We start from the raw sequence: 21,611 nt of genomic DNA on the forward strand, positions 1-21,611 counted from the left end.
ATGGCACTTTGCTTTTCAAACTTGACCATAATTTGACCCGCACACAAATTTCGTCGAATGTGATTGCGTTGAAATTGTATTAAATAATGCAACATTTACGAAATAAATAAATTACAATGCTAATGTTTTTAAGTACGCACTTGCTTCCTAAGCATATTCGTTAATGTTATATCCGCCAGAGCGTATGAAACAAGGGGCAAACACGATTTCTGCATATGGAAAAGCTGCTTTATTAAAACTAATATTATGTATAGTTGGAAAGACTTGTGAATTTCCTTTTAATATGCAATTTATTTCTCCTGTTTCCATTGCCACATGTAATTTGTTTACGTACTCTGGCTCAAATTCCTAATGACTATTCCCAATATATTATTCCACTCTTAAAACGTATATTCATATTAGCTACTGCCCAAGTATGGGAGATTTAACTATGTACTAAGCGATAAATTTTAATACACCCCCAAATGTTCACCTCAGCAGCTCCCTATAGCTATCCAGGTACTGCTTAATGGACATGTCGCTAATATGAAAAAAAGCGCAGATAAGACAAAAGAAATACATACCCTTTTGGCCTTTGTCCCAGCTTACGATAGTTGTTAGGAACCCAAGCAGCAGTACGAGTGACAAGTATGAATTTGTAGGCATTGTGCGGCTGTAAGGACACCGCGGAGCGCATATAGTTCTCGGGTGGTCAGCGATTATATTCGGAAAAAGTACAATAAGCGATAGTGGAAATTGCATCACGTCATTGTAATTGTATTTACAAGCACATTAAAGTTCCTTTTTGCCTTGTAACATATTACGAATATTCGTGCCTGCTGCATCAATTCTGGCGTCACACTCAGCGTGGACCTCCATGAGTTACTTAGAGCTTCAAATATTAGTGACACACATAATACCTAAATAGCTAGAAGAAATACCTGCCGAGGATAAGAAAAAGCATTTTCCTCAACAGTAAAATGTTATATGCTCATACTGAAGAATTACGCAAATGCTGCTGACCAAACACGTCAGCTATGGCAATTTTTCTTGAATTCACCTTTCTTCTTACTTGGGCAAAGCTGGGGTAAAAAAGAAGAATGGACAGCTTCCCGAGCCCGTCAACCTGGCAAACAGTATATCATGGTCAAACAAAAATAAAGTTATCCAGGTATTTGCCAGAATGAGCCAAATCCGCAATATATGTCCTAGTTTGCAATATACTACCGGAAAGCGAGAACATTGTTGCTAGATAAGGTGTAAGCGCTTAGAAACTGCTTGCTGAAGCAAATAAATAAAGTTGAGAAATGTTTTCCATAAATATACTAAACTATTCAAATAAAAAGTCATGGTTCGTGTAGGTAGTGTTAAAGTCAATAAATAACCGAGCACAGGATAAGCATAATTATAAAATGGGCTACATGTCTATTGATCATATTAAACCCACATCCTGACTAAATGAATACAAACAATTTCTCTATTACACACAAGATATATGGGAGCAGAATCATTGTTTGCGCCTGTCCTGTCGGCGCGGCTTTAACAGTCACAGTTAACAGTTCTAAATTACTATCTGTTTCACGCTTCGTATGTAGTACAAGGTGCGTAAAACAGCCGTGCGTATTCACAGCAGCATATGAAAGTAATAGAATCAACTGAAAGAAATTATTATATTGTACCAGTGTAGATACGCTCATAAATGAACGGCAAGATGGCTGCTAAAAACAAATGTACACCTTACGTGGGCATGATTATTACAACAGTACCGGTTTCTTCTTCCAGCCTTAGGGAGTGAAGGTGAAGGACTGTTTTTAATTCCAGTTGGCCCCTGAGTGCACATATTGAGCATTCAACAGAAAAAATAAAACAAAGACAATACCCAGGTGAAAACAAGTACCTGTGATGCAAGAAGGAGTGCTTCCGCTTACTGCGACCGCTATTATACTTTCATGCAGCTGCGCAAAGGACATCGAAAGTTCTATTATTAGGTATACACAAATCGAAGCCTAGAAAAGTTCCTCACTCAGAAATATCTTGAGCGGCAAAATATGCGATATGACCTAAATACACAATACAAATTTTCACGTGATAAGCATTTTTGCCTAATTCAGCTGTTTTCGCCTACCTGCCCATCACGCGGACTGAGTGGCCCAAGTTGTCCGCCAGCTTGGGCCACTAGGTATTTGCTCGTGGTCGTTATGCCGTCGTGGTTCTTCCATCGTCGTCATTCCTGCTTCGCGATTTGACTGTCGTCATGCCGTCATAGTCACGCCTCATACGCTGACCCAGTTCCCCAAGTGTCCTAATATACCTTGGCCCACTAGGTACTTACTCGAGGTCCTGGTGCTGTCGGGGTCATTACATCATCCTCATTGCAGGTTTTATTGCGATAGCAATTATATGGACACTCCAAGCGGATTTCTGCTATCGTTGTCGCCATCGCCGTGAGGTTCCCCATGAAGTCCAACGGCGATGAAATCGTCGCCGCGCGCCGTGTGCTGTATGTGCGAGTGAAAGCTCGCGAGGGACGCGCGCTTTCACAGGGAGCGAACGCACGGCGGATAGCGAAGGCAACATCTTCCGTCGCGCGAAAGGCCGTGGGGGCGGGAGGGGAGGCGACGTTTAGAGTTGCGGCACCAAATGCGTATTTATATAAAAACGGTGCGAGCCGAGAAATTCGTAAAGACTTCCGACGCTGCCCTGACGAGTGCCCCGTTCTGATCTCGTAGAAAACCTCCGAGCCGCCCCCAGAGGCACCCGCAAGAGCCACAAACTAAGGAGCCTACATGCAAACGGCGTTGCATGTAGGCTCCCTATCACCAACTCTGCGCGCTTTCGGAGCGAACGTGGGCAAAACGTCGACGGCGTCGACAACAGTTCTGCGCGTGGCTGGTGCTGCTTGCTGCATGTCGCCTCTCGGGTGAAACTGCGACATTTTTTCATTCGACTTTCATTACGCCGTTATCGTCACGCCATTCTCGCCATACAGACGGCGTGATGCAATCGTCGTCAAAACATTTTAATCATCAAACTTGTATGTAAGTTTTTACATGTAATTATTTAGTTTATTATAACAATTTTGGCAATGTAACTTAAGACATACATTTTTCACTCGGTGGTGATCTCTGCAATTCAATTTCATTTTTAAGTTAACAACTACATGAAATTTGTTACTTTATTAGCGAGACAGGCTGTTCTAGGTGACTTTATATATGGGGCCCCGAATTTGGCGGGAACTGCACTAGAGTTCCTCAGATGTGGCATGCAGCAGCCAGTTCAGACAGACAAACCCTGGAGCTCAATGTTTCTTTCGTGATGCTAACGCTCCACCGACTAATTTGCCGACTAATAGAACTAATTTTGGTATGTCTTAATTGATAGCGACGGCCACTAAGGACTTTATGCCAGTATATAGCCTACGCACGATCTTTAGATGCTTTCAGTGACATAAAAGGTGCCTACGATAACGTAGCACATTATGCCAATATAGAGGTTCTGATTGAAGCCAGAATTGGTGGCAGCACTTTTCAGTGGCTATGCAGCTATCTGAACGACAGTCATTTCCTCGTGATGACCGAGGATGGCGCCACGACTCACCACCAAACATTCCGCGGAGTACCACAAGGTGGGGTATTGAGCCCGACACTGTTCAACTTAGTGCTCATTGACCTAGTCAGATGCTTGCCCAACACCGTTGGCGTACGTATCAATCTATGCTGACGACATCTGCATCTGGGCGTCTGCTCTAATACAACTGCCGGTACGAGCAAGGCTACAAAAGGCAGGTAAATTAACATCATTGTATTTACGAAAACAGAACTTAGAGCTGTCTTCAGAGAAATGCTGCCTTGTTATATTCACTCGGAAGGCAATGAGGCCTTACTCTGTAAGTGTCAATGGCCAAACAATTGCAAACGCACGGAAACACCGCTTTTTAGGGGTAATTATCGACCGCGACCTATCAAGGAGCGTGCACGTTTCATACGTAAAGCAGAGGTTAACGACCATAACACACCTCCTCAAATTCCTCGGTGGAATATAATGCGGCACATCGGTGCGGTCAATGCTGCAGCTTTATAATGCCTTGTTCCTCGGTTTCGCAAGAAAGAGCCTCCCTGTGCTAGGCAACACCTGCAAAACCAACCTGCGTGTACTCCCGGGACGACAAGCTAAAGCCCTAAGGACGCGTCTCGGTGTTCCAAAGTGTGCGTCTACAGCGGCAACGATTGTCATAGCGCGAGGTCACTCAATATCAACGTACTTAGCCACCGACGCTCTCAGGGCGCATATTTGCCACGTTGCCCGACTACCTTGCCACCATCTTGCATCTTTACATACAGATAGGCCACACACAACTTTCAGTCGTTAAACTGCTGCCAATCGTACCTCGTTGCAATCAAACTACATACCTGCAGCAAGACCATCCTAACCGTTATGGTGCCTGCACAAACCTGACAGATGCCTTACCATCCCGGGAATCACGAAGAAAGCTCATATGGTGTCATTTGTCCTGAAACAGGCCACATTAGGACTTTTACATGAGGTTCACAGTGGACGCGTGCATGTTTATGTAGATAGCTCAGTCACACCTACAAGGTCACCTGCCGCGGTGGAGATTCCTGCAAGATCCGTCAAGATACAGATGAAGACGTCACATGTCTCATCAACGACAGCTGCTGAACTGGTAGCCCTCCGTGCGGCCCTTCATTTTATTCTGGGGGAACCACCCCGTCCATGGTCAATCTTCTGTGACTCCAAGGCAGTCCTCCAGAGTTTACTCTCAGTACTGCGCCATGGATCACATGAGCAGCTCATTGCAGAGATCAGACAAGTACACCATCGCATATTTGATGAAGGACACGTTGTAATTTATCAGTGGTTTCCTAGTCACTGTGGCATACATGGCAATGATCGAGCGGACGCAGTGGCCCCATCTGCCCATGACGATGTCAACTGCGTTGCCATTCCTCTTTCGAGAACCGGCGCAGCGAAAAAACTTTCCGCGCTTGCGCGTGAGCTAACATTGATTCAATGTAATTCTTCTGATTTCACAAGTGCACGCCTTCATGCCCTGGAACCTAATTTACAGCTCCGTAATCCGTTCGACCGTCCACGATGGGACCGCACACATCTAGTCCGCCTATGGCTTGGAGTAGCATTTTCAAATGCGTACTTCTTTCTTATCGGAATGGCTAATAGCCCACTTTGTGAATTATGCGGGTGCAACGAAACAATCGCACACCTTCTTTGTGTGTACCCTGGTTTCAACCCTCAGAAAGCAGCTATCTCAGCCACGATGTATCAACTGGACAAACGCCCAATAACAGAAAACAACATCTTTGGAAACTGGCCTACACAAACAACGGCGCGAGCCGCCCTGAAGGCACTGCTGCCTTACTTAAAAGACACCGGACGGAGTGACAAATTGTGACTCTACACTGTGTGACGTAGGATGGAACGTTGACACTATGCAACACTAGAACGCCTTCGCAGACTGCGTGACAGTGCCCACAGAAACAGTTCTGTTTTGTGTGTGTGTGATTTTCTTTTCTTTCCCTTTTTACCTTTTTTACTTATTTTTTTCTTTCTCCTTCTCCTGTCACTTTCCTTTACCCCTCCCCCGGTACAGGGTAGCCAACTGGAGATAATCTCTGGTTAACCGCCCTGTCTTTCCTTTACCTTTTTTTTTCTCTCTCTCTCTTCAGTGGCCCAATCGGTGGCGTCTTCTTCAAGCCATAGCAACACTGAAGTGCTGCGCATGTCGTAGCACCCAGATGCTGAGTAAAGACAAACTTTTATACAAGCTACAAGACCACCGTCTCTCCAGTGTAAAAACGGAGCTAGTTTTCAGTGTCGCTGTTGACATCTTCACCACAAAAATGAGCCATGTAAGAAGGGCTGCAGAGGACGCGCTTAGTATGCCAGGGATGCTCTTTATGTTTACGCTATATGTGCAATACTATTACAAGTCGCGATGAAAGTAACGTAGATGTGATCGATTATATTTGCGTAATACCTCAGTTACTTCCGTGGAGCAGTAATTCGTAACTCTTATCAGTTATATTTTGGTGCGAAGTAATTTTAACTGTAATCGAGCTATTTTTTGTAACGTGTGCAAGTTTGGTCATTATACACTGGGCGTCATCCTCTTCTCCTCTCAACGTTGTCAGGCCAGCGTCACCATTATGTCGTCATCATACAGTCGTCTCAGGACTTGTTGCTGGGCTAGTTGGTTCATGTTATTCCGTAGTGTTTAGACGCAACCAAGGACGGAAAAAAATCGGGACAGGAAAGAGCGTCGTTATCAACAGATATGCCAGCACCTCTCTCAAAAGCAAGAACACCATTTTGTTCGATGCAGGCCCGGACGATCGGAAAGAGTTCTGCATGTGGAACTGAGTAAAACAAATCTTCGGCATCCAGTGAGCAGGCAGACCCACCGGATTCCAGGTTTTGCAAATACTGCGTTGCATCTGCTGAATTCTTCACAGTAAACGGGTCATCTACATCCAGTGCACTAAGATGCTTTAGTAAATAACGGCTAACGTTTTGCTGCCAACACTCACGCTCACTAACAATGCACCTGAAAGGCATATCTGGCTTGTGCGTTTTAACACTAAAGAACACATACAAGGAGGCACGCTTAGAAGCATTAACAGCTTTAGCTAATTTCTCGAGATGAAGCTCTTTACACAGGGTTATGGCCTTCGCCTTTACCTTATTTATGTAGCCCTTTGCTGGGATGAAATTCTTCTCGATTGCTTGCACAGCTTTTTCGCGAAAAACCCGGCTTGGTAACACAACAAAGCCACCTTCCTTGTCTGCTTGTAGGAGGCGAAGGTTGTTTTCCTTGAAGTTAGTGACCAAAATCAAGAGGCAATTGAAATGAGCGCGATTTCAGACAAGCGAGGGCATTATGGCTGCAACGACAGCTGAGCTAATCTTCATTCCAAAAGAGGTCTTCTCGAAATGCTTCCAACAATGGCAGCCCAACTGGGAGAAGTGGGTGGAGACAACTTTGAGGGTGATTAGGTTTCCAACGCTCCAGTTTTGCCAGTTTTCTTTTTTCTTCGGCCAAAGGTCGGATACATTTCTAACACACCTCGTATGCTGTTCTATGGCGTCGCGGACGACAACGGTCGCCACTTCTTAACGGAATGCACGGATGGACATGATAAACCTGATTTCGAGCGCATTTCTGCTATCACAGTAAAATCGAATTAACATGCCATAAGCACAATTGATTAGGAGACGCGCCGTATTCGCAGACTGCTATGACATACTGTAGGGCCACTACTGGCTCTAGCGTTCCTTTCATTCTGTTTTAATTATCTTTCCTCTGCACTGCCGGCAGCAAGACTTTATCTGTGGAAAAAAAGAGCGTAAGGAATTTTTTTGTAGCTTTATTCTACAGAAAGGCGGATAATCATGTTTCCTGTCATGAACCTTCCTCCACCTGGCGGGTTTCTACAGTACCGACTTCCCATAATTCTGATCTGTTGGTCGCTGTGCACTCAATTACATGGGGCTTTTTTCCTAAGTGAGTTATTTCCAGCTGTGCACTGAAAATGTCCAAGCGCGTTGTGAATGCTTACTGTAGACGTTTTTACTGTGGCGCTTCCTTCCGCAGCCACTTAATGACAATTTACATATTTTTAGAGCAAGGTACAAGAGAACGCTCTATTACTGACGGAGTGAAGCTTAAGAATATGAAGGCCCACTTTCCCTGGGATAAGATTACATAAACTCCAACCCCATTTTGAAAGCAGCCACAAACGAAGACGCGCAAAACTAAATTACCCACAAAATTTCTGCAGGTGGCGGAGTCGTTGGCCGACATTTAGTCTGAAACCTCCTTTTCATCGGCCGCGCCAGCTAGTGTCTGACGATGGTGATGATGTGGAGCGTCGCCACTTCCATGCCAACGAACAAAATTTCAAACCCCCCCCCCCCCCCCAGTAAAGCGAGAAGAAGCTGTGCATGTTTAAGAGATAGTTTATTGCCGAAGCTGTTTCAACGAGCGCTTCTTGATATGGTTGCTAATATGTATCACAGCGATGTCTGAAGAACGGTCGGCCCCATTCCTTCTTCTTCATGCTGCTAGAGTCATCTTTTCATACTGTAATATACGCAAAAAATGTTCTTAATAAAACTGCTGTGACAACAAAAATACTACAAGCGTGTCCTGTACCACTGATGCGTGGATCTTGTGACACTTTTGTTGCAGCCAAGCTTGTTTTGGATGGGCGTGCTAACTCAACGTCAAGTACTGATCAATTAAAGTGCTGATCTGTTGAACTCGCAGGCATCGAAAAGTTGACCGTCGAATACTTCAACGAAAATGCAGAGAGCATTGTCACCATAAAAGATGATCCGTTACAATCACATGTATTGTTATAAAGAAATAAAACACCACGTTAGCAAAACGCTAAAAGCAGTGGTAAAGGTACATAATGTAGAAACCACGAAAGGCAATATGACAAAGCTGGAACCGAAATAACTACAAAAGCACTTAATATAAAACAGCGATATCAACAGTTGATGCCGGAACAGACAGTACAGCGCTGATACTATCGGTTCTTCTTGTGCAATATCTAGTGAGTTTATTATAAATCCACTAACCCAGCTCAAACCTTAAACTCTACATTCAGAACTTTAAACATGACTTCAATAAGCTCTGCAATGACACTTGACGCATATCTACAATGAACGTTTTGATGTACTCTGGCAGGGAAATCGCAGAAACTGCAATTGTAAAAGCACTCATGCATAACCAGCAAGCACTTCGAACTTTCGAAACACATATATTTAGGAAGTATTTTTATTTCATGCTCAGTAATAGAGAGATACCTGTTCTTAGTATGTATAAAATTCATAGTACAAGTTCTTGGTGTAAAAATTAACGCTTAAAATTAAAACTGCGCCTTGAGTTGATCTACAATATCAGGGCAATAATTCTGCCACTGCTGCTGCTTGCACAAATGAAATGGTTATTATCGTGCAATCTAAGACAACAAGTGCCCGCGTGCAATACAGTTTCACTCTAGCAAAGTACTTAAGAGCACATGCTTGCCAGTCGTGTGTTAGGTGCATTATTAGCGTAGGCGGCTGACCTCTGACAAAGAGCACTTATATAAAAAAAACATTGTTGTTTCAAACCTTCCATTTTTCTTTCGCGCTGCATGTGCTTCACGTGTTTTTAGTCTAAAGCGAAGCTTTCAAAACAAACCTGCCTGCCAACTACTCCGCGATTTGGCGTTTCTTCTAAGTGATCGCCGTCGTCATTCTCGAACTACGTCTGCAAGAGTAGAAGTTGCTTCTGTGCATGGAAGCGTATGCCCGTCTTTATCAATGAAAACAGTTAGGTCATGTGACACAAAGCTGTGTTCCCGGCTACATCATCTTATGGTGCTGCCCTCCACGCATCACCAGCGGTGGAGCCAACCAGGCAACGACACGTGAAACTTCTGCGTCTCGCGGCTTCGCTGAACTTTAGTTCCAGTAATGTTGGACCTCCAACCCTCCCGTTGGTGGTGGGGCATAATCCGCGGTATTTCTCGCTCGCGATAAACGAAGCATGCACTTCAAACTGGCTGCGTTTCTGGCGCTGTGCCACCAACGCTATTGTAAGTCCACTATTACTGATCCCATGTACGATAAGCGAAATATCTAGCAGATGAGGCATCACGGGAAGTTATCGCTCTAGAACATTGCCCCTGAATACAACTTGCCTTTGCTCCATCTATACCACCGCTTTCTTTGAAGTAATATAGGCATAAATAATTTCGCAGTGATGGCATAACTTCGCTCGATGTTTTCCTGCTAGAAGAGGTGGGCTGATATCTTGTTACTTAGCTCCTTTTCAACATTACGTCACCTTCTTTGTTGCTGGCGTTGACATTATGTTGTTGTTGATCCTGTTCATATTTGATGCAGCTTTCAGCAGATCACCAATTATCATAGACAATACAAAAGCTGTGTATAACATGGACTTGTTCATTTAATGTGGACAATATGTTAAATAGAATTACAGTTGCACATCACCGGCCTGTATTTCAGCACAGACATTTCTACAGTAATATTACACATAGTTCAAAAAAGGCGCAAATCTTTTAGCTGGTTCACCTATGCTTAACCACGTCTAGAATTTTTGTTACCGTATGGTGTTCAACGAGAAATACGTTCAGGTTGCTATGGGACGCAAGAAATAATTTCTATGACATAAATCTACGACGCAGGAAATATCTCAGAAATAAACTCTTTCACAGCATATTCTACTCTCAAATAGGCATAGACCCCGGGAAATATTTTTCCAAGCCAGGTTACGTTTCCCTACAGCTGGACCATGAAAATAAGTCTAATCAAATAGTCTGCAATACCAAAGCGTTTAAAATGTAATTAACTTCTCAGAACCATAGGCCAATGAAACAAGTTACCATCCGATGTAGCAATGATTCCCTCAAACGATGTATTTTCAAACTCTATACGCCCACTGAAGTAAGATGGTGTTTTTGTGTACATGTGCGAGTATGAAACTGTACCAGTTACATGTGCTTTACCTGCGTTATTTATTGGTTCTTCGTGTCCTTCTCCCCTAGCCGTGGCCTAGTGGTAGAACGCCCGCCTCGGCTGCGGGAGGCTGTGGGTTCGATTCCCACCACCGCCGGGCACCCACTGGTTCAAAAGGGTACAAGCATACCCCGGCCTGGCGTTCGGCTTCCTTCAGGGGTGATACGCTTGGGAAAGGAGCCTGCGCCCTGAATTCCCGTCGAAACCAACGTGAGCACGGAAAAAAAGTAATGTCTGGGCCGCTGCCATGGCGGTCATTTCCCATGTGGCGCCCCAAGCACCTATTGAGGTGGGGGCACCTTCGGGTTGAGGTCAAACACCCCCTTCCAAGCGTTGAGGTCCCACAATGGCCGAGCACCAGGCCGGGAGCGCGCTTGTACCTATTTTACCGGTAGGTACCCGGCGGCAGCACTTGCCTCCCACAGCCGCGGCGGATGCTCGTCTACAAGGCCGTCTGTGGTTGGACAAGAGGCACCCAGAGACAACAGCTGAAATCTCTATTGGGCCCTCTTTCGAGATGTAGACCCCCACGACAGCCGAGCACCAGGCCAGGGTCATCTCTACCCATTTCCACTAGGTTTCCGTGCTCACGTTGGTTTCGACGGGAATTCAGGGCGCAGGCTCCTTTCCCAAGCGTATCACCCCTGAAGGAAGCCGAACGCCAGGCCGGGGTACGCTTGTACCCTTTTGAACCAGTGGGTGCCCGGCGGCGGTGGGAATCGAACCCACAGCCTCCCGCAGCCGAGGCGGGCGTTCTACCCCCCCCCCCCCCCCCCCGCTGTAATGCCTACGGGCGCTGTGGCTGTTGTGATACATAAATATAAAAATAAATGTAACAAGAAGTTAGTGGTTGTTCTGGAGGGGAGAGGGCAGATATTCGTTTTTCTTTCAGCATGCCACAAATTTGGTGGACAATAAAAATTTCCTAAAGACTATTCTGTCTCTAAGCACCCCTACTGTCAGGAATATGTCCGAAAATTAACATGCTACAAGTGTGACAGTAGTAGTAAGGAGGTAGCAACATATTAGGAGAACACCAAACGCTACAAAGTTGCATTCATGTAGGTGCAAGCACTGACTCCTTACCGCACGGTGGATTGCAGAAAATTAACATAACATTTGTTTTAAATTAATCAGAAAAAAATAATCTGACATATTTAATATTTTCTGGACTGCAGGCAGCCCCCATTGGCCAAAAAGAGCTTAAAACAGTGTTTTTTTGGACACTCTGTACAAGCTGTATAATCCGCATGGAGAAACTTCTACAGAAAGCATGTTTTAGTGCTTATCTTGAACGCGAATGCTGTAGATATTCAAAAAAGTATTAGAAACCCGTAAAAGCTCGTATACATTAGCAGACTGTATGTAGGGGCCGATTATAAAACCCAGCTCAAACCTATATTCGGTGCTGTCAGTTCACAACAAACGAAGCCTGTCGGACTGTACGTAGGGCGGTCTCAACACCTTCATGTCTTTGATAAGCCGGCATCTTTGTTGCATTTTCTTTAGTCAAGCTGATGAAACTCTTGACGACAACTTGACATAGGACGGTGCGCCATGAATCAACGACCCGCTTGCTTACTTCCGCATTCGGTGGCCCAAGCATCCGTGCACTTTCTCAAGCATTTGTTTTACAACTAGAGCTAACGCGGGGAATGTTAGCCAGTGCCACCATTCACAAGCCTTGGCGTCGGATGTAGAACATACTTTCTGCCGCACGCGTCACGGCTACGTGAACTTATTTTTGGGTGGAGGGGTGAAGACAACTCGTTAATAAAGCCACACATGCTACCTGAAGGAATTAATGCTGGCGGATTCTACACCCTAGCTATGTAATGAAAGGGAAGAAGGGAAACGTGTATATAGACAGAGAGAGAGAGAGAGAGATTACTTATTTTAGCACGTGAACGCCGGCTCCGCTGCCACTTAAAAGGGAACCCTCTGCAAGCAAAATGTAATGAATCGTGCACTCTGACAATGCGTTCACCAGTAATTGTAACTTAGACTCACCGCAAGTGCAAACGTCTTCGGTGCCTTTATTTTCGCATCTAGGTTCCTGTTTGCCGGTACAAGACCCTATCAGAGCGGTTGAGCACCGCACTAATCGATGTACTGCAGGAAAAAAAAGTATAAAAAAAATTATGGGGCTTCACGTGCCAAAACCACTTTCTGATTATGAGGCACGCCGTAGTGGGGGACGCCGGTAACATTTTGTACAATTAGTACCACGAGTATCCTTTCTCGAAATGTTGCATAAGGTATTTTACAAATCTGAATATGCCTATTTTTTTCATTTATTATTTCCGCAAATATTCTAATAAACGAAGAGTGAATGAGGATGCCATAAAGTTGTGGCAAAGTGATTCGCGATTTGATATTTATTTTTATTTTTGGCTTCCGCAACAACAGCGATTGTTGTTGCGTTTACTTACTGAATTCTCATTGCATTGTAAATGTAGCAAATTGAAATTGAGGTTCACACCTTTCAATAAAATGCTGACTATTTAGAAAGAGAAGCCTCTTTTTATTTCCTGCGATGAACATTGCATGCAGAACCAATGTTAATTTTCGCTTGTTCACAGGACTTGTCCACGACGAGGCTGGCTTGAATGTTGTATTTTGCATCTGACCCGAACTGTGTCGAAGTTACGAAAGTTTAAATCAAATTTTGATGCGATGTTAGCATAACCATGGCTCCAAACTGTTGACAAAACTTGTTGAAGAAAAGTAAGGGCATTAAATACTTGTAAGCTGCACCTAAACACTAAACCAAATACAGCTAAGTTTATTAACATGAGTAGATGTTGAGAAAATAAGCAGGCAGTGAGAAAGGTGATGCCATATGTAAGTTGCAAAGGCACCTACGAGATATAGTATATTAATAATAAGGCCTGTCTTATATGCGTGGAGTAGATAGTGTAAAAAATGAATTAGCACTTTCTGGGTGTCGGATTTATATTGACGCCACTTTAAATCTAGACAGGAGGTTTCAGCGATTTCTGTTTCTCTGAACGTATTTATTGGGACAGAATTATCTCACAGTGGAAACCACCATATTATTTGCTTGCCTCTTAAGTAATTACATTTTGCCGCTGTGGTTGAATGGTCAGTATTGCTGCGGTTATTAAGTGGTTTTATAGTAGTAAGCGAAGTATTTGCACCAGGCATGCATAGAAGGCACACAACCTTCTACAACTTGCTGCGTCAAAATGTTCTTTTTCCTCAATGGTGAGCCGTATTGCGTCCCACCACTGTGATTCACCTCAAAGAACATTTATTCTACAACGCATGCTCCGAGCAATTCGAAGATGTGCAACCTACGAGGTTCACGCAAGGGAATATAGGTTTGTCTACAAGTACATCAGCACTGTTGAAACAGCGGCCACTTGGAAGCGTAGAATGGTGTGAGCTGCTAAGCAAAATAAATTGTATTGTTGTCGTTGTGACACTGTTGCCTGCATTGATCTCGTTCAAGCTTCCGATGTTGCATTGCGCCAAGCACCTTATTCCTGGGGCGACCTCCATTCTGGTTAAGTGGAACGTTGTTTCTCACCGTGATAATTGTCACATAGTCTTTATTTGTGTCGTTGTGCATGCCCGTTTGGCTAACCATGACGACGAAGAATGTCACACCAACACGCCGCCATCTCCTCAGGAGAAACATGCATGCCCACAGCAACATCCTTTTCTGGAAAGGTACTGTGTTCTGGGCTCTTAAGTACATGCACAAGCATCACTGCTTTCGCAAGTAGAATATATTTCCCAATTACCCGACACTAATGTTGTGAGATAGTACATCGGCCAGCATGTATCAATCCAATGTGAAAATTGCGGGGTTTTAATAAACTTTGTTTTGATTGCGTATTTTGTTGCCGTCAACAGGTGTTGGGAGCGTTTCTGTCTACCAGCTGATGTGTTAAAACAACATAGAGAAGCCAGCTCTATTATACAATGTTGAGCATCGTGCGCTTTGTGTTTTCATCTGAATGCGCATTACAAAGAGCTACGAATCAGCGACTACATATCCTGAAGTATTAGGAACTCATTTATTGTTTCATTATGCTGACCAGGTATATTCTCTTGCGTATTCTTGTTGAGCGCAATATTTATTTCAGTATAAATAAGTCTGCTAGTGCGGCGATTCTCTGCAACAAAAGAAATGTAGCCGTGGTGGAGTAAGTTTATTTTTTTGGCACTATGTGATAGCTAAATTGAGGAATACGAGGCGCGCCTGACTATGGTGCATGGATGTCTTCGACGACAACGATCACCGTCAGGGTAACTAAATCGATGGACGGACGGATGGGCAAACCAAAGCCAGCATTGACCTCTGCACTGTGGTCCAAGTAATACCTGTGAGCTCGAGAACCAAATAACTTGATACGCATCAAAGTTTGACTGGTTTCCAAAAAGAAATCTACTTCGTATATAAAAAAGACATTAGGTTTCTGCAGTAATATGCACAATTAGAACATTCTCGAGCAAGAAACTTGAAATAAAGTGGAATTCATGTCATGTTTGACATGCTGGCTTGAAGGGTGAATCTTGCCGAATTAAAAAATAAAGCAAGCAAAGAACACAAAAGAAGCAGTGACAGCCCCTCTTCCTTGGAGGCCGCGCATGCTTACCGCACAGACACTTGCAGTCAACACCAGATATCAAACAGCATTTCTTATGCCCATTCTGGCATCCACTCATAACGCACTGATGGCCTGTGAGGAAGAAGTGAGTGTGTACAGTGAATGCATGTAAGAAAGAATATGTAACTAAGATACCAACAAATTGTAGTCACTCTAGCACTCTAACTAAACATAAATATGTGTACCATTCATTTACATTGCGATTACCAAGGTAGTGTACTCCCGAGTTCCGCTTCTTTGCGTCAGATAGTCGCGAACGATACACATTGGAAATGGCTTCATGTGACAACGACTACGAATCCTGACTTAAAAGGCCGCTGTCCTTTCAACAACTCGTGTGTAACGCATTTAGGTGTTGAAAGGAACTCCTCCTGAAGTCTATGGTGTCGTCGTGTTTTCGTATGGAAATATAGTAAAAATGTGACAAACGGCATCAAAATCTGATGTGATCCTTGTACATTAAAAAAATGAGACAATCAATGTTTCAGTTCCCTAACATAATAGACAATAACATTAATACTATGGGGAAGGTGCCCCTTCCTTGAAAATGTTCCTACGTCCCTCTGAAAGCTCAGGCGCGGTTTTCGGACCTTTGCCATTCCTTTTTTTGTCTACATCTGAGATTATTTCAGGACCCCTTTCAATGTAGGGTTTCCATAGCGGCCAATAGAAGACTTCGGTACTTACCCAACTTCATTCCTTGAAGTCCACCTTCATTTACTTGAACTGGCTTTCCTTGTTGTAATTGCGGCTGTTTGACTTGGATAAATGTTGCATAAATGCAGTGGTAGCATCAAAAGAGCAAATGATTAGATTGAAGTTGCAGAACAACGAAAGGGAAAGCATAGAAGAATAACAATTTGTAACGCAACGCGACCTCTCCTGTGTTACTCTATTCACACCTGCAAAAACTTCTAAAGATAGTTAATTAGTTTTTACTGGGAAATATTACCGTAGCCTGCGCCCCCCTGTTGATATTTTGATAATTGAGACCAGTTGCAAGCCGCCGCTGACTTTCACAGTGAGCTTTGTATAACTGATAGAGAGCGTTACGCTTTCATTGAGGAGAGACAGAAGAGATGAGAAATTACTTTCTGGCTTGCTGCTCTAGCGACCGCTCTCGTGAAATCTGAAATTAAATCTAATTCACCCGCACCAATAATCATTCAACAGTATATTTCTGTTATATTAGGATGAATTGTAAGTATAATATTTCCCGTCAAAATACCAAGCGAAATTGTTCTAATCAAAACAAGGTGTTTTTCACTTTAACGGCTATGGGCAAGAGCATTGTGAATGCAGAAAGGCAGTTCAATACTAAACATATTGGTGAGCTGATAGAGTAGAATAACACTTAGTGCCTTAGTGGAGGGAGGACCTGTATCTTTATGCAAAGTAGTCATGAAGATCTATTTGTAGCAAGCGAGACTACCGCATAATTACAATAAGTTTAAGTACGTAATAAGCACAGTGAATTCACATCGAGCAGTTTGCCGTTAAAGTTATCACAAATAATCACACTGCTTTTCCAGTTATGGCAGCTACCCTCATATTGGGTAGCAAGCTCACAACCACGTAGGGAATGCTTGTGTTTGCAAAGGGTAATGATAAGAATAACCTTAGAAAACTGATTTTACTAAGTTTAGTTAAGTACAGCAAGAGTATATGTGGCTTTGGAGTAATGAATAAGATGACGAAATATGGCTACCTAGTGCAGAAAAAATATTATGATGTCTGTGGACATATAAAGCAGCGGAATGATAAACACATTATGCACCGCGTACAGCAACTGCGTAGACAGCGGCCAAGGAAGAGATTCAGTGACAAGATAAGTTGACTTGAAGCCACAGGGTTACCAGAACAAAGAGTAATGAACATCTTATAACAGACGCCTTAGGTATGCAGCGCATATAATATAGGTGAACGATGTTAGGATAAACTGCAAGTTTATCAGAGTCGCGATTCATTGTCACAATGTGAAATAAATGCTTTGAGGTCGACTGGAATATCCTGACAACACATTCACCTCCTTAAAAGGACTATCTTGACCTGACACTCACTTTTGAGTTTACGCAGACTGTCACAACTGCTATTCGAAGTGTCAACATATCAGGCTTCGTGTTCGTTTCACACGGAACTCGCGAATTCAGTCCAGTGCGCCACGGTCAAAACAAATGGTTTAGAAAAATTTCATAAAAGAAACATGGCATTCCAGACATCTCCTCAACGCTTTATCTTTTCGCAGACGACGGCGTTTTTTATGGTCGCCTATCTTCCACTGACAACCAAGATGCATTACGGGACGACTTACAAAAAATAGAAAACTGGTGGATGATGCAGCTTAATGTTGCAAATTGTACATATGTTTAAGTGGCCGGCAATCTCCCTGCAATTTATTCAACATACTCCTAAACGCAATACCATTGATAAATGTTGAGTCATAATCCTTATGTTAAAGTCACCATCCCAAGCCCTCTAGTCTCACCAGATCACATACTTGAGGTCTCGTCTGATGCTTCAAAAGCACTCAGTTTCATCGAATGATGTCTCTGCCTTTGTCCTGCATCTTTTCAAAAATTGGCGTACATTACGCTTACTCCCACAAAAATTGGAGCACGCCTTGGCAATCTGGAACTCCCATCATCATCACCATCATCATCATCATCATCAGCCTATATTTATGTCCACTGCAGGACGAAGTCCTCTCGCTGCGATCTCCAATTGCCCCTGACTAGGGCTAGCTGATTCCAACTTGCGCCTACAAATTTCCTAACTTCATCACCCCACCTAGTTTTCTGCCGTCCTCGACTTCGCTTCCCTTCTCTTGGTATCCATTCTGTAACTCTAATGGTGCACCGGTTATCCATCCTACGCATTACATAGCCTGCCCAGCTCCATTTTTTCCTCCTAATGTCAACTAGACTATCGGCTATCTCCGAATATCGGAACTCCCATCGAGATCTAATTGACTCAAGTGAAGTTGAATCGAACTTGTTCAAACTATGCAGTGCACTCCATAACCTCGCAGTACAAGTGTTACCAAAGTGCAAGTGCCATTATATTATCCTTGCACCTCTCCTCTCTCACTCACCGTCAAAGCATTGCCTTAGTGCGTCTGTTTCATAACATGTAGCGGCTGGTCAACTTTTTATGTGTTCAGAGCGTACTCCACCAAACTGTAGCCTTTGATTAGTCACTGTTACCTGCTGTCATTGTCGACAGTAATAAACTCTCAGAAAACTGAGAGGAAAGTCAGAATATGCAGATATCTAGTTAGTACTTCCTACAAGGGGTAATTTTGCCATATGTGCATATATTACGTGTATATTATTTACGTTATTCTGCTCTGTAAATCTTTAGTCATATTTTCAAAGTGTTTGCCTTTATCGCCTTACACTTCTGTATTAACAATTTTATTTTGTATTTCCTCCCCCTCTAAGTTGTGCTCGACTGGGGCCTTTAGAGGAAACAATTCATGATAGTGGCATTAATGATGATGTCTCAGATGTCTAGACTTGAATAAAGTAAATCACGACAAAACACTTCTACAGAGGCTAATTATGTTACAAGTACATTGTTTTCAGAACAAAACTAAGGACAACATTTGAATAAAGCAATGTACTCATATATTTCTTAATGTTTATTGACATATTGACATAGAAATTCCGTCTATTTACCTATCATAGATGCGCTGCAAAACCAGAGACAGTGAGGGTAGGACCGGGGTTACAATACCAATTAAAAATCTATCTTGTACTCGTGCTTTCGATAGCGCTGAACTATTGTCGTCTTTGTTTTTACTGCCCTTTTCTATTACAGTGTAGATATAAGAAACTGACAGCCATTCGTTCCCTACACAATAATGTACTACAGAAATTCTGCAAGTTGAAGCACTGTTGCCCACGCCGACGGCAGCAACACGCTTGTCGTGAGAAGACTATAAAGTGCAGTATTCATGAGCACCTCGAACATACAGTGTTTCTTGCGAAGTGGGGCCTCATCATTACGCCAGAAAACGTTCTATTCCCGAGAATGAGGCACATCGTTATATTTTCGCTGCAATGCAGAAGAATGCATCATGATCTCAAGCCAAGGATTGACGCAGCCCTGTGGTCCTTGTGGGAACTCATGGGACGACGAGTCAATAATTTTCAGTAATTCGCAATAGCCGTATCTGTAGAGGCGAGGACAGGAATCCTTGAACAGGCGTCGTTGGATCTGTATAACCTACATATCAAAGCGCTGTTTAGCACTACGTAGCAAAATAAACTCGGAGTGCCGCGCGCGACGTTTTTCAGCGAAAGCATCCATCGAAACTCAAAGGCTAATATAGGAGGCCAACGCGTGCGCTGAGTTATCATAGACAACATGAGAAAGAAAAGTAGTATCATAACAGGATGTGGCACCCTTCGGTTATGTGAAAGCTTTCGCTTGCGTGACATCTGGGTCGTGTTCGCGGGTGATCGCTTGGTGGGGACATAAGTTCTAGTAAAACACACGGCATGATGATGAACAATGAGCACAAAAAGAAATGTAACAAAAAAGATGAAAGTCAAGATACGTTTAGGGAATGCGCGCGGCAGGTTTCTCCTGCAAGGACTTGCAATATTTTACGGCAAGAACACTGGTACGCTTTTGTTGTATCGACCTTCAAGACTCAATTGGCAAAACTTGATTCAATCTACTACAGGTACACAAATTTTTGCGGGGCTAGCATTGTATGTTGTTTCTTTATGTGAACCAAAAGGTCTCCCTCATTATCTAGTAAACCGTGGCATAGCGCCAGGAACAGTTACCCTTCAATGACATAAAATATTTCAACTTGGCAAGTTCATGCTGTTGAGCAGCAACATCAGGTTCACGTTTGGAAATTTAGAGGGCGACACTGCTATACGTTTCTTCAAATCAGCTACAGAAAACGCAAACATAGAGGAGGGGCGTGTGGAGGTTTCCCTATCAAATGTCTCCATAATTTTATGCAGTAACGACTAATAGGCAACCACTGGCGGCGCGTGCGTGTCTTGAGCTCGGCATTGGGTTTCTTTTCCATCCTTCGAAAGAGCACTCCATGCGCGTATACCGGCTTAACGAATGACACGACTACTGAGGTGCACACACAATCGTACCCAAAGACTTTGTACATTGTGTGAGCGCTTAATTAGCAGGTGTGATGGAGAGGTAAATTCTGCTGGAAGCCACTAAGTAATAGTATCAGTGTTGTGAAGAACTTTGAATACATAATAATATGTCTAAAGCTCGAAATATCTAGTCCCTTTTGTAGGTTCCTGCGAAAGGAATCTAAAAGCTCAAGGTTTTGAAGGTGAAAAGTGATATTCGAGCTCCATCCTGAACGTAAACGTGTGACGATTTCTTTCGATAAACACGTAAGCAGCTTAATATATTCTGTATTTTTTCTACATTTTGTTGATGGCATTTGAGCAAAAAGCATAATTTGATAATAACGAGTCAAACAAATTCAAGTCTTTTCTGAAACACAAATCGAGAACTTCACCTCCCTGATGCACTGCTTAATCAAAAGTTTTCATTATAAAGAAAGAAATGAAAGGTCTTCTAACATTAGTGAGAATGCACAGTGCGCAATGAGATCAGATACGGGGAGTGTATCCGAGCAGAGATCCTGCAAGGAAACTCGTAAATAAATTTGTAATGCCAGTCTTGATTTACCTAAGATATCCTTGTCACCAACCGAGGTCTGGCGTCAGAATTTTCATCCAAATGCATGTCCGGAACACGCATTGTGCCAGCCGCACCTCCCTTATATGTCTTGTTTTAAGCTAACAGTTTTTAAACACCCTTAAGATCTATGGCGGTTTTATTTCTTTATCTGATGTACAATGCCAAACTGTCTTTTGGCTATCACAGCGTTTCATGAAAGTGCAATGGCATGAGTGCATTTGTGTCCTTACGTACATCCCTCGTATGATATGTGTTGCGTTTTTTTTCTTTTTCTGCTGCTATAAACTACGATATTCAGCTTCGCCCAGAATGTATATTTTTAGTAGGTAGCCAAAGTTTGTGCTTACCACATCGACACATTCTTTCGCCATTTCGCTTCTCGCAGTTGATCACATAGGGCGATTTGCAGATCTCTTTCCATGTCGTCGAGCAACTTACCTCGAGCTTTACTGTGAGAAAGTGATACGCAGTCATCGACCACACATGCCGGCATGCATACACCTTCGATCATCATCCTCAGAACTAAAAAAGACATAGTCATGTCAAATAGAGCAATTGACGCGTGTGATCAAAGGTCAGATTCACAGCAGTGCCCTGTCAGTATCGGAGCACAGCCCTGTCAATCCCATTCTCACCTCGTTTTTGGCAAACTGCGTATTTTTTAGGCTTTATTTGCCTAGAGACATCTCTTTCACAAATTGATCAGTGCAGTAAGTATATCTTTTT

General features: G+C 43.3%; 3 protein-coding genes across 9 annotated transcripts in view; all 3 read right to left on the bottom strand.

The window, feature by feature from the left end:
- The window catches only part of LOC119459514 (kielin/chordin-like protein), a 44,867-nt gene extending 42,555 nt beyond the window's left edge, over window positions 1-2,312 (bottom strand). The window contains exons 1-2 of one of the 2 annotated variants that reach the window (XM_049670630.1): window positions 1,721-2,312; window positions 564-652 (exon numbers count right to left, since the gene is read on the bottom strand). In XM_049670630.1, coding sequence (XP_049526587.1) covers window positions 564-652; window positions 1,721-1,728 — 97 coding nt within the window. In that variant the 5' untranslated portion in view covers window positions 1,729-2,312. Of the gene's footprint in view, window positions 1-563; window positions 1,035-1,720 lie in introns of those variants that run through there. The other variant, XM_049670629.1, reaches the window with a different exon arrangement.
- The window catches only part of LOC119458016 (uncharacterized), a 210,529-nt gene that overhangs the window by 94,545 nt on the left and 94,373 nt on the right, over window positions 1-21,611 (bottom strand). The window lies entirely within an intron of this gene.
- The window catches only part of LOC119458014 (keratin-associated protein 10-4-like), a 39,988-nt gene continuing 26,335 nt past the window's right edge, over window positions 7,959-21,611 (bottom strand). For all 3 annotated transcript variants that reach the window (XM_049670628.1, XM_049670627.1, XM_037719803.2), the window contains 5 exons: window positions 21,233-21,334; window positions 15,876-15,947; window positions 15,177-15,260; window positions 12,559-12,660; window positions 7,959-8,098 (listed from right to left, as the gene is read on the bottom strand). In XM_049670628.1, the coding sequence (XP_049526585.1) occupies window positions 8,094-8,098; window positions 12,559-12,660; window positions 15,177-15,260; window positions 15,876-15,947; window positions 21,233-21,334 (365 nt within the window). In that variant the 3' untranslated portion in view covers window positions 7,959-8,093. The remainder of the gene's footprint in view (window positions 8,099-12,558; window positions 12,661-15,176; window positions 15,261-15,875; window positions 15,948-21,232; window positions 21,335-21,611) is intronic.

The sequence above is a fragment of the Dermacentor silvarum genome, chromosome 7 (genome assembly GCF_013339745.2).
Source record: "Dermacentor silvarum isolate Dsil-2018 chromosome 7, BIME_Dsil_1.4, whole genome shotgun sequence".
Lineage (NCBI taxonomy): Eukaryota > Metazoa > Arthropoda > Arachnida > Ixodida > Ixodidae > Dermacentor > Dermacentor silvarum.